The 13,203-nt window shown below is 36.4% G+C and overlaps 1 protein-coding gene across 3 annotated transcripts in view; it reads right to left on the bottom strand.

The window, feature by feature from the left end:
- Positions 1–13,203, bottom strand: part of LOC120861136 (coiled-coil domain-containing protein 91-like) — a 305,946-nt gene that overhangs the window by 150,861 nt on the left and 141,882 nt on the right. For all 3 annotated transcript variants that reach the window (XM_040236771.1, XM_040236770.1, XM_040236772.1), the window contains one exon: positions 5,016–5,123. In XM_040236771.1, coding sequence (XP_040092705.1) covers positions 5,016–5,123 — 108 coding nt within the window. The remainder of the gene's footprint in view (positions 1–5,015; positions 5,124–13,203) is intronic.

The raw sequence follows: 13,203 nt of genomic DNA, 5'->3' as shown, positions 1-13,203 counted from the left end.
GTGAAGTCGCTCAATCGTGTAGACTCTTAGCGACTCCATGGACTGCAGCCCACCAGGCTCCTCCGTCCATAGGATTTTCCAGGCAAGAGTACTGGAGTGGGTGCAATTGCCTTCTCTGAAGCAAATCGATGAGATGCACCCAAATCTGCAACTGCTGCAGTGGGCATTAGTCAACAGAAAGGGCAAATTATTCTCCATGACAACACCTAACTGCACATCATACAACTAACACTTGAAAAGTTGAACTAATCGAGCTTCGAAGTTTTGCCTCCTCCATACCTGACTTCCCATCAACTGACTACTACTTCTTCAAGCATCTAGAAAACTTTTTGCAGGGAAAATACTTCCAGAACCAGCAGGAGGCAGAAAATGCTTTCCAAGAGTTTGTTGAATCCTGAAACATGGATTTTTACACTATAAGAATAAACCAACTTATTATGCACTGGCAAAAATGTGTTGATCGCATAATGGTTCCTATTTTGATTAATAAAGATGTGCTTGAGCCTAGTTATAATGATTAAAACTCACAGTCCATAACCACAATTATGTTTGCACCAACCTAATACATTTAATAGACGAGAAAAATAAAGCACAGAGAGGTTAAAGGACATTCCACAGTAACACAGCTAAGTGACAAAGCCAGGGATAATGGAGCCTTTTTGATTCTGGATCACATGCTTGTAACTACTCTTATGAGTGTTAACTTGCTTTTCCCTTAAATTCTAAATGTGAATAAAATAGAAAAAAAAGAAGACTCATATACACATGAAAGGTTGAGCTAAATTATTCTTGAACAATTCAGGTATTATTTTTGTTAAAGTTACTTACTTCAAAAGACATCTCAAGAAATATGATTTGGAAAATATCTGTGAGATGCCATTTAAACACTTTATATGCTTTTACCTAATGATTATATCGCTATTAAGTACTATTTCATTACACTGAATTGCTTATGATCCTTTAAATATCCCATGGTAGTCTTGAGTGCTCTTCACTACATATTTCTCATGGAAATATTTCTGGTGATATACCACTGATGAACATGCAATGTGTTTCCATGTATTTAGGTTATTTTTAATTTCTTTCAGCAATGTTTTGCAGTTTTAGCTTACAAGTCTTTCTTCTCCTTGGTTAATTATATTTTTTTAATAAAAATGCCTCCAAGACAGTTTATTCTTTAAACTGCTCTTGCAAACAGTAAATAGGCGAACTCACTGTTAAAGATTCAATGGATTAAAGGATCCCCAAGAAAAGACTCAATAAGTCTGTGATGGTCCTGTATATGCTTTCATTTAGGACCAAATGGTTTGAGAAAAAGAGAACACTGGGATTTCTTCAAACTGGTTTCATAAACGAAGCTATCTTTAATCAGAAGATGAGAGAGACATAGACAGACAGGAAAACATGAACATATTTAACATATTAAATCTAGAACATGGGTCTCTAAAGTAACTAGGGATTTGCATCTAACAAATGGAGCCAATTGTAACCATATAAAATGTCCAAAGAATTGTCATCCTGAACTGACTGTTTCCTACCCTAAATGATCCAGGACTCCCAAATTTTTATAGAGAGGGAGCAGGGTGAGAAATTCTATAATCTCCAATACTCACATTAGGTATAGCCAAGAAAAAAAAAAAAAAAAACTAAAAATTTAGACCCTATAGGATTCATAAAGAACAACGGACAAGAAACCCTGGCCTTAAATCCTGAAATGTGAACCACGGTAAATTAAAAAGCAAATCCAACCCCCACAGCAGAGATACTTACTGAATCTGTTCATTGAGATTTTAGAATTGCTACATAATAATGATAGCTATGTACCTCTGATTCATCTTTCCTTCTGAGAGCATTCACAGTATATACCCTGCCCTTTATGTCACTACTATATACTAGATCTGTTGGCAGTAAACAACATATATTTTAGTTTCTAGTTCTTCAGGTCAAAAGGGACTATATATCTAGACCTGATGATGTAGAGACTACAGCACATCATTTCCCACCTATCACTCAAATATCCTGGACTTTTGAGCATAAGACTATCACTTACCAACAGCCAGACATCTGGGACTGTGATGTCAAGTGTGCCTTAGAAAGCATCACTGCAAACAAAGCTAGTGGAGCTGATGGAATTACAGCTAATAAAAATCCTAAGAGATGATGCTATTAAAATGATGCACTCAATATGCCAACAAATATGGAAGACTCAGCAGTGGCCAGAGGACTGGAAAAAGGTCAGTTTTCATTTCAATCCCAAAGAAGGGCAATGCCAAACAATGTTCAAATTACCATACAATTGCTGTCATTTCACATGCTAGCAAAATAATACTCAAAAAACTTCAAGCTAGGCTTCAACAATACATGAACCAAGAACTTCCAGATGTACAAGCTGGATTTAGAAAAAGCAGAAAAACCAGAGATCAAATTGATAACATCCGTTGGTTCATAGAAAAAGTAATGGAATTCTAGAGAAACATCTACTTCTGCTTCATTGACTACACTAAAGTCTTTGACTGTGTGGATCACAACAAATTGAAAAATTCTTAAAGAGATGGAAATATCAGATCACCTTACCTGCCTCCTCCTAAGAAGCATGTATGCAGGTCATGCAACAACAGTTAGAACTGGACATGGAACAACAGACAGGTTCAAAATCGGGAAAGGGCAACACCAAGTCTGTATATTGTCTCCCTGCTTATTTAACTTATATGCGGAGTACATCATGCAAAATGCTAAGCTGGATGAAGCACAAGTTGGAATAAAGATTGCTGGGAGAAATATCAATGACCTCAGATATGCAGATGATACTACTTTAATGACAGAAAGTGAAGAGAAACTAAAGAGCCTCTTGATGAAAGTGAAAGAATAAAGTGAAAAAGCTGACTTAACTCAACATTCAAAAAACAAAGATCATGGCATCCGGTCCCATCACTTCATGGCAAACAGATGAGAAATTAAGGGAAACAGTGACAAACTTTATTTTCTTGGCCTCCAAAATCAAAGCAGATGGTGACTGCAGCCATGATATTAAAAGATGATTGATCCTTAGAAGAAAAGTTATGACCACCTTAGACAGCATATTAAAAAGCAGAGATATCACTTTGCCAACAAAGGTCCATATAGTCAAAGCTATAGTTTTTCCAGTAGTCATGTACAGATGTGAGAGGTGGACCATAAAGAAGGCCAAGCACCAAAGAATTGATGCTTTCAAATTGTAATACTGGAGAATTCTCTTGAGAGTCCCTTGGACAGCAAGGCGATCAAACCAGTCAATCCTAAAGGAAATCAGTCCTGCATATTCAGTGGAAGGACTAATTGATGCTGAAGCTGATGCTCCAATACTTTGGCTACCTGATAGGAAGATCTGCCTCACTGGAAAAAACCCTGATGCTGGGAAAGATTGAGAATAAGAAGAGAATTGGGTGACAGAGGATGAGATGGTTGGATGTCATCATCGACTCTATGAACATGAGTTTGAGCAAACTCCGGGAGATAGCGATGGACAGGAAAGGAAGTCTGGCATGCTGCAGTCCATGGGATCACAAGGAGTCAGACACAACTGAGCAACTGAACAACAACAACAATATCTGGATAGAACCTTCAGATTTTCTCCCATATGGGCAGGTTAAGAAATTTTACCTGAGAGATGAAGGCTGGAAATATCTGGCAACCCAAAGAGCAGACCATAGTATACCAGTGCTGCTTATCAAAGATTTTCTGCCCTTTCCCTCTCCCTACTCCAGATTCAGAGCAGGGTTTCACTCCCTGACCCCAAGATGACTGCAGGCACTTCAGATACAAGTTGGGAGTAGAAGTGTCATTTCCAGTCCAGAATGCTGAAATACCAGTAGGAAATCTGACTGAGTTTTTTTGATCTGAGTTGTTTTTTTTTTTTTTTAACTCTACCATGTAACAGGTAACATTCCACAACTGAACTGTTTTATCAGACTAGTTTCCATCATGAGGACATCATGACACTGAGCCCTCAAAGCAGCCTCAGTGTATACACAGAATTGGCTAAGACATAAATCTTCACTGTCTGAAGTCAGGGAGTTTAAGGCATAACATGGCCTGGCCTGGCTAATACATGCCTTATGCTGTTTCACAGTTCTGTAACCTCCTCTTTGTGATTTTTCTGTACATTTATACAGACATATCCTTCTTATCTCTGACAACCTGGTATTCTACCAGTCAAGAGAATGTAATTGTTTTTTATCAAATTTATAAAATTTGCCATGCACTTCCTATTCCAAACCACTTATTAAAATGACTCTGAAAATACTGAACCAAGCTGACCCCAATCTTGGGGACTAAGTGGCATGTTTATAAATGTTCATTTAAATTCTAGATCTAAATTTTCTATTAGTATATTTTCTTCCTGTAATATGAAATAGGTCTTTTACATAAGGTTGATTTTATTTTCACCTATCAAGCTTCACATTATTCAAAAGTGTAGCTGGGAACTTCTTGCACATATTATTTATACTATGACACATACATACAGGCTTTTCAATTGACTATTTCATGTAAATGTACTTATCATGTCTGCAATGCTTTCTAAGACAATAATCAAGAAGAAACAAAAAAAATCACGAGAAAATATCAAAATAGAAATAAATTAATATAAGCAACGAAAGGTAAATCAAACACAAATAAGTACTTAAATTCAAATATTATTTATAAATCTTACACCACAAATTATTCACATGCCATAATACATTTACAGTCATCTCTTTTGCTATTGCTATTTGATAAAAAATATAATACTCTAGAAATCAGTATAAGAATTATCATTAATTTGGGGAATAGTCACATATTTTAGGCCTTTAGCCCTATTTTTAGTCTATCATAAAATTCCCAAACTTTAACATTGATTTTACATCAGCAGATTTTTTTTCTCCAAAATACATCAAGGAAAGTAAATGGCATGAAAGTGAATAAACAGTTATAGAGCTCTCAGGGGAAGAGAGTCAGAAGAAAAGTATAAATATATAATGGATGTGCAATTTTATTACCTGAGTATTTAACAACTCTTCACACTTGTGTGCTTGTTTCTCAATTGCAGAAATGTACTGCTTTTCAATAGCTTCTACTTGTTGCTTAACTGAAGACTGTAGTAGTGCCTAAAAACAAGTAAAAATGTTATTTGGATCACAAACAAAACTTGGAATCTACTATTGGCATGATAAATTTTCTGACAGATGTACACGTCTGAAATATGATCTTCTGCATTACAAAATACACATTTGTGAATATTAAAGCACATTCATATATAACACTACTTTAAGCTTTTGGTTTTAGGTTTTCCTATTGCCAAAACTACAGTTTTTTGGCTCAGATTTTCCTTCTACACACCTTCTCTTTAAAAAGGCCAAGTCATAGAAGATGATAAAGAGAGTGAGCAGTTCTGTTAAATATAAATTCAGTTTAGCAAAGACCACACAGGATGAGAAGCATATGAAAGCTGCTGAAGAAAAAAAGAAAAGAGAAAAAAAAAAAAAAACCAGACATATTTCACTGGCTGACAAAACTCCACATCCTCTCGGCACACTGTAATATCCCATGGGCCAAGCATGATCTTCAAGACCACAAGTCAAGTAAAAGCAGATGGAAACTCTGAGCAGTTTCAATCATGAAAAAAACTGCCCCCTAGGAAGTGCACGCCCCTAATGTGAAAAGGTGTAAGGCAAAGTGTGGATGGCAGAATCTCAAGGCAGTATTCATAAGAAGTAATAAAACTTGGGAGACTAGACAAACGCAAGTGGACAGTGTAAACACTGGAACCTCAGTCACTTAAATATAAAGATGTTAACACTGTTCTAAGGGAAGCCAAATCAGCATTGGAAGACGTTCCGCCCACTTACTTCCTTATTGGCGACGCTTAGAATATTATCATCTTTCCTTTTTTTTAAAGGCATTATACATTATAGTTAATATGCTCTCAATATTATCTTACATGCTATTTATAAATCCTGAATCATTCTAAAATATTCACTTCACCATACGCATAAGAACTCCAGCAAATATTCTATTTTTGAAGGTCTATCTGGATAATAAACTACTCATAATCAAAATAGTAAGTTGAAACAGACACATGTCTTATAGAAAACAGACCTTTGGCACATTTACCAAGAAAAGAAAAATATGCCAAATCTCTTAAATAATCTCTGTTTTGAAAATAGACTTACTTGGTTGGAAACAACATGCATTAAGAGGCTAAATAAATATGCATGTATTTTTAAAAACTGAGACAAAAATATTTTTGAAACCTCTGGATAAGTCTCAAATCTTCAAATAATTAACTTTCTCTTGCAAATGTTAAACTGTCTCATGATGCTTCTACTCCTATAATTCAACAGTCATCACTCTGAAGCTGCAGAATTACCATCAGTGGGTAAAGGAAAATAAAGTTCTGACTGCAATTTCACCAACATAAAAAGAACTGCTTAACAGCACTGCTTAAGGTTTTCATTTACATATTATGTCTTCTAAAGAATCCGTAATGATAATTTATGAAAACAATTAAAATTTAAACTGGCTAGATGATGTAAAGCTACTATTTACCTTTGGTACAATAGAATACTATTTTTGGACTTCAGAAAATTTAAAGGTTGGTAGATTTATGGTCAGTTCTCTTGGGTTACATTCATGGCATCTTTTGTAGAGAGAAAAAAGTCATTCTCTGGGGGGACATGGGTTATGGCAGAACTGTTATACTTAATGGAAAGGATTGTTTTCATTTCCATATTTGCTATGATACCAAATAATCCCAGTTTTAATATCAAGTTGTTATTTTTTAGTAAATTATATCCTTTAGAGAGACAGGTAAAGTAATGAAATAAAATAATACTTCCTCATCATAATTAAGAAAACACAAATGAACAGTACTTTCTCCTTTGGTGATTAATTTGTAAACTACATACTCATTTTCTACCAAACTTCAAGGAAGTAAGCACCATATGATAATGAATCATGTAAATGCTAAACTGTAATTATGGAACATGGAAAAAAGCTTGCACAAATGACCAGCTTTTCACACAGTTCAAGCCTCTCAGCCCCATTCAGTTACTTAAATGTATCCATCTATAAAAAGGACATGAAGGTAGATAACAGGAACAGAAAGATTTAAAAAGTCGGTCCTCACTGAGTTCATTCTATTGTTGAAGAAAAACATTCTCTAGAAAACAGAATGTGCAAGGTGCTTATCAGACAGAAAAGATGCCCAAGGCCTGCCTGTAAGGCTGATTGCTATTCACAGAGAACATTAAATAAAGAAGACTACCTGGAATTAAGAGTGGAGGCAGAGAGAATGGCAGAAAATGTAGAAAAGTAGGCAGGTGCCATATACTAAAAATCTTTGTATTGCCATAACAAGATTTTTTTTTTTAAGTGGGCCTATAATACTGAACGCAGAGTCAGACACAACTGAGCAACCGAACTGAACTGAACTGATAATACTGAACTTCCTAGTTGTGCATTCCAGTCCCCTATAATGAAAAGGACATCTTTTTGGGGGGTTAGTTCTAAAAGGTCTTGTAGGTCCTCATAGAACCGTTCAATTTCAGCTTCTTCACCATTAATTGGTCAGGGCATAGACCTAGACTACCGTGATATTGAATGGTTTGCCTTGGAAATGAACAGAGATCATTCTGTCATTTTTGAGATTGCATGCAAGTACTGTATTTCAGACCCTTTTGTTGATTATGATGGCTACTCCATTTCTTCTAAGGATTCCTGCCCACAGTAGTAGATATAATGGTCATCTGAGTTAAATTCACCCATTCCAGTCCATCTTAGTTTGGTGACTCCTAGAAGGTAGACATTCACTCTTGCCATCTCCTGTTTGACCATTTCCAATGTGCCTTGTTTCATGGATTTAACATTCCAGGTTCCTATGCAGTATCGCTCTTTACAGCATCAGACCTTGCTTCTATCACCAGTCACATCCACAGCTGGGTATTGTTTTTGCTTTGGTTCCATCCCTTCATTCTTTCTGGAGTTATTTCTCCACTGATCTCCAGTAGGATATTGGGCACCTACTGACATGGGGAGTTCATCTTTCAATATCCTATCTTTTTGCTTTTTCATACTGTTTATGGGGTTCTCAAGGAAAGAATACTGAAGTGTTTTGCCATTACGTTCTCCAGTGGACCACATTCTGTCAGACCTCTCCAACATGACCTGTCCGTCTTGGGTGGCCCCACACAGCATGGCTAATGCAAAAGGAGGAGGTCAAGAAACACCTGGAATAACAGGCAACTTTGGCCTTGGAGTACAGAATGAAGCAGGGCAAAGGTGAACAGAGTTTTGCCAAGAGAAGGCACTGGTCGTAGCAAACACCCACTTGCAACAACACAAGCGAAGACTCTACACATGGACATCACCAAATGGTCAACACTGAAGTAAGACTGATTATAATCTTTGCAGCCAAAGATGGAGAAGCTCTATACAGTTGGCAAAAACAAGACCAAGAGCTGACTGTGGCTCAGATCATGAACTCCTTATTGCCTGTTTTAGACTTAAATTGAAGAAAGTAGGGAAAACCACTAGACCATTCAGGTATGACCTAATCAAATCCCTTATGATTATACAGCAGATGTGACAAATAGATTTGGGGGACTAGATCTGATAGAGTGCCTGTTGAACTATGGACAGAGGTTCTTGACATTGTACAGGAGACATGGATCAAGACTATTCCCAAGAAAAGGAAATGCAAAAAAGCAATGTGGCTGTCTGAAGAAGCCTTACAAATAGATGTGAAAAGAAGAGAAGCAAAAAGCAAAGGAGAAAAGGAAAGATGAAACTATTTGAAAGCAAGGAAAGATAAGACGCCTTCCTCAGTGATCAGTGCAAAGAAATAGAGAAAAACAATAGAAAGGGAAAGACTAGAGATCTCTTCAAGAAAATTAGCGATACCAAGGGAATACTTCATGCAAAGATGGGCTCAATAAAGGACAGAAATGGTATGGACCTAACAGAAGCAGAAGATATTAAGAAGAGGTGACAAGAATACACAGAAGAACTGTATGAAAAAGATCTTCATGACCCAGATAATCCCAATGGTGTGATCACTCACTTAGAGCCAGACATCCTGGAATGTGAAGTCAAGTGGGCCTTAGGAAGTATCACTACAAACAAAGCTAATGGAGGAGATGGAATTCCAGTTGAGCTATTTCAAATCCTGAAAGACGAAGTTGTGAAAGTGCTGGATTCAATATGTCAGCAAATTTGGAAAACTCAGCAGTGGCCACAGGATTGGAAAAGGTCAGTTTTCATTCCAATCCCAAAGAAAGGCAATGCCGAAGAATGATCAAACTACCACACAATTGCACTCATCTCACACACTAGTGAAGTAACGCTCAAAAATCTCCAAACCAGGCTTCAGGAATACATGAACCATGAACTTACAGATGTTCAAGCTGGTTTTAGAAAAGGCAGAAGAACCAGAGATCAAATTGCCAACATTCAGTGGATCATGGAAAAAACAAGAGAGTTCCAGAAAAACATCTATTTCTGCTTTATTGACTATGCCAAAGCCTTTGTCTCTGTGGATCACAAAAAAAACTGTGGAAAATTCTGAAAGAGATGGGAATACCAGACCACCTGACCTGCCTCTTGAGAAACCTATATGCAGGTCAGGAAGCAACAGTTAGAACTGGACATGGAACAACAGACTGGTTCTAAATAGGAAAAGGAGTATGTCAAGGCTGTATACTGTCACCCTGCTTATTTAACTTAGACACAGAGTACATTATGAGAAAGGCTGGGCTGGAAGAAGCACAAGCTAGAATCAAGATTCCCAGGAGAAATATCAATAACCTCAGATATGCAGATGACACAAGCCTTATCGTAGAAAGTGAAGAACTAAAGAGCCTCTTGATGAAGTGAAAGAGGAGAGTGAAAAAGTTGGCTTAAAGCTCAACATTCAGAAAACGAAGATCATGGCATCCGGTCCCATCACTTCATGGCAAATAGATGGGGAAACAGTGGAAACAGTGTTAGACTTTATTTTGGGGGGCTCCAAAATCACTGCAGATGGTAACTGCAGCCATAAAATTAAAAGATGCTTACTCCTTGTAAGTAAAGTTATGACCAACCTAGACAGCATATTGAAAAGCAGAGACATTACTTTGCCAACAAAGGTCCATCTAGTCAAGGCTATGGTTTTTCCAGGAGTCATGTATGGATGTGAGAGTTGTACTATAAAGAAAGCTGAGCCCTGAAGAATCGATGCTTTTGAACTGTGGTGTTGGAGAAGACTCTTGAGAGTCCCTTGGAATGCAAGGAGATCCAACCAGTCCATCCTAAAGGAGATCGGTCCTGGGTGTTCATTGGAAGGACTGATGTTGAAGCTGAAGTTCCAATACTTTGGCCACCTGATGCGAAGAGCTGACTCATTGGAAAAGACCCTGATGCTGGAAAAGATTGAAAGTAGGAGGAGAAGGGGACGACAGAGGATGAGATGGTTGGATGTCATCACCAACTCAATGGACATAAGTTTGGGTAAACTCTGGGAGTTGGTGATGGACAGAGGCCTGGTGTGCTGTGGTTCACTGGGTCGCAAAGAGCTGGACACGGCTGAGCGACTGAACTGACTAACTGATAATGCTGAACAGTGGAATTATTATTGTCACTGTCCAAACAAAGGATGTGCTGTCCGAAAACAATCCTTAGAAGTAGAATATTAATCATTGTGGACATACATAATAATAAACAATGGTACTATCTACAAGGTTTTATAGCTAATTCTATCATTATATAACTGGATATTTATTCTCCTGTGTAATATACTATAATAATTGTGTTCCAACTTCCTATGCAGTTATTTTCAAAAATGCACATTAGTCTTAATATTTTCCTTTAATTGTTTTTCTCCTTTGTAATCGGCTCTAGAGATATCAAAGACACAAGTAACCCTTCCCTTGGGTTTAAATAACACTACAAAAATGATTCATGAAAGAATTACTTCCTTTATCAGCTATTTTAAACTCCTCTCAACACAAATAAAGCACTAAGATTTTCATTATGTGTAGAGGCAGAAAAACAAAGATGCACACAAACATTCTATAAAGAAAAAAATGATACCAAAAGCAGGGAATATTTTGCTAATTTTCAACATAGTTTAGGTTTTAGCTTCAGTCCTATGAGATCCTCTGTATCATCCTAGCAGACAGGAAAACTACTGACCACACTTCTTCAAGATTAATTTTAAAGGTGTCAACAAGATCATAGATTTCTTTAAAACAGGAACTATGTCACATTTATATTCAGCTTTATATATCACACAGAGGTTTTTACAGTTATTTGTACATAGCATACACATGCAATAGCTGTTTGGGGAGTGGCATTCCTTATACTGAGATTAATGTTTTAAAAATCATAGTTTTAATGATACCAATATTCATTAGAAAGTTCACTAAGTTTCAAATTATAACTACCAAGTTCAGTTACCAACTTTGTTGCTGAATACATTTAATCCCTAAGAGAGATCTGAATTTTTAAAATTATTTTAGACTAGAAATATTTATTCTTTCTACTCCACAAGTATAAATTTTGAATAAACAAAATAGAGCATGTGAAGGATAATAAACTTCTTGAAAAAAAAGTATGTTATAAATTCTTTAGCGATTAGACTAGAAAATAATGATATTAAGTCAAAAACTTTGCTACACCAACCAATACCCATAAGCAGTAGACAGACTGTTTTTAATGGAACTGAGTATACACTGGAATTTAAGTGAGTGGAGAAGTTACAGCCCAAGTGGACTATTGCAAACCAAACTACAATCCACTGTACCAACAAATCCACAGAATTTCTCTTTTCCCTTGAAACAGCCCAGTTCTTACAGATCTCAATCCAGGCTCATCAAATTTAATTACTTGTCCAGATTTTCAGAGTAGATGTGCCTAAAGAACCAGATGGTGTCTGAAACATTAATATCATGTTGGCATTTAGCACATAACCTTAAAAGAATACTTCATAGCTAATTTTAGGCAATAGTTAATTAATTAAAATTACTTTAAAAGTCAATCCTTTAAGTCATAATTTACAAATAGGAATAAGCTAGAGGCAAAACACAAAATAAATATCCCCAGTAAAACTTAAGCCCTAGGAAATAGGAATCTGTGATTAATTCATTGATGTATCCATTTTACCTACAATAGTACCTAATAGAAGACAAATAACTATTGAAGGAACTGAAGAAATGAATCATGATTTCAGTATATCCAATTTGTATTATTTGCCAATTCATAGAAAAAACTATTAAAACACTGATGATAATTATGTCTGTATTTATATTCTTAGTTTAGCTTTTGGACTGCAGTAGTACACATAAATAAACTGCTGTAAAGGGTCATTTGAAATCAAATACAATTTTACTTTTCTTAGGAAACTATCACAGTTTGCTTTTTTTTTTAAATTTTTTAATACCACAAACATTTTGTATTGGAGTATAGCCAATTACTGTTGTGGCGATTTCAGGTGAACAGTGAAGTAACTTAGCCAGACAGTTTGCTTTTTTAAAATCTATTTCAGATCTTTTCCAATTTAACTAAAAATAAAATAAGAAAATTGACATGGCAACCCACTCTAGTATTTCTTGCCTGGAGAATCCCATGGACAAAGGAGCCTGGTGGGGTACTGTGCACAGGGTCGCAAAGAGTTAGACATAACTGAAAGGACTTAGCACACACAGCATATAGTTGTTTTTCACAGTAGGCTTGACAGGTGGGGTAAGTGATAAAGAACTCGCCTGCCAATACAGGAGACATAAGAGACGAGGATTAGATTGCTGAGTCAGGAAGGTCCCCTGGAGTAGAAAATGGCAACCCACTGCAAGACAGTGGAGTCTGGCTGGTGCAGTCTACAGGGTTACAAAGAATTGGATGTAACTGAAGTGACTTAGCATCCATACAGTTGTTTATAGTATTCCTTAATTATTTTTTTTTGGGGGGGGGGTAAGGTAAGTACTGATATGCTCTCTTTCATTCCTATTTTCTACTTCGAGTCTTTCCTCTCCTTTAGTTGATCAATTGGTCTAAAGGTATGCTCGTTTTGTTTGTGTTTTCAAAGAATTAACTATTGGTTTTGTTCATTTTCTCCCTTGCTTTTCCACTGTGTAATTTACTTATTCTACCTGACATTTTGCTTGCTTTTTACTTTAGTTTGTTATTTTTTCTAAACTTTTAATATGGATAACT

Source organism: Oryx dammah, unplaced genomic scaffold (genome assembly GCF_014754425.2).
Source record: "Oryx dammah isolate SB20612 unplaced genomic scaffold, SCBI_Odam_1.1 HiC_scaffold_11229, whole genome shotgun sequence".
In the NCBI taxonomy this organism is placed as follows: Eukaryota; Metazoa; Chordata; class Mammalia; order Artiodactyla; family Bovidae; genus Oryx; species Oryx dammah.
Note: the sequence above shows the minus strand (reverse complement) of the source record. Positions and strands in the feature narration are given on the sequence as shown.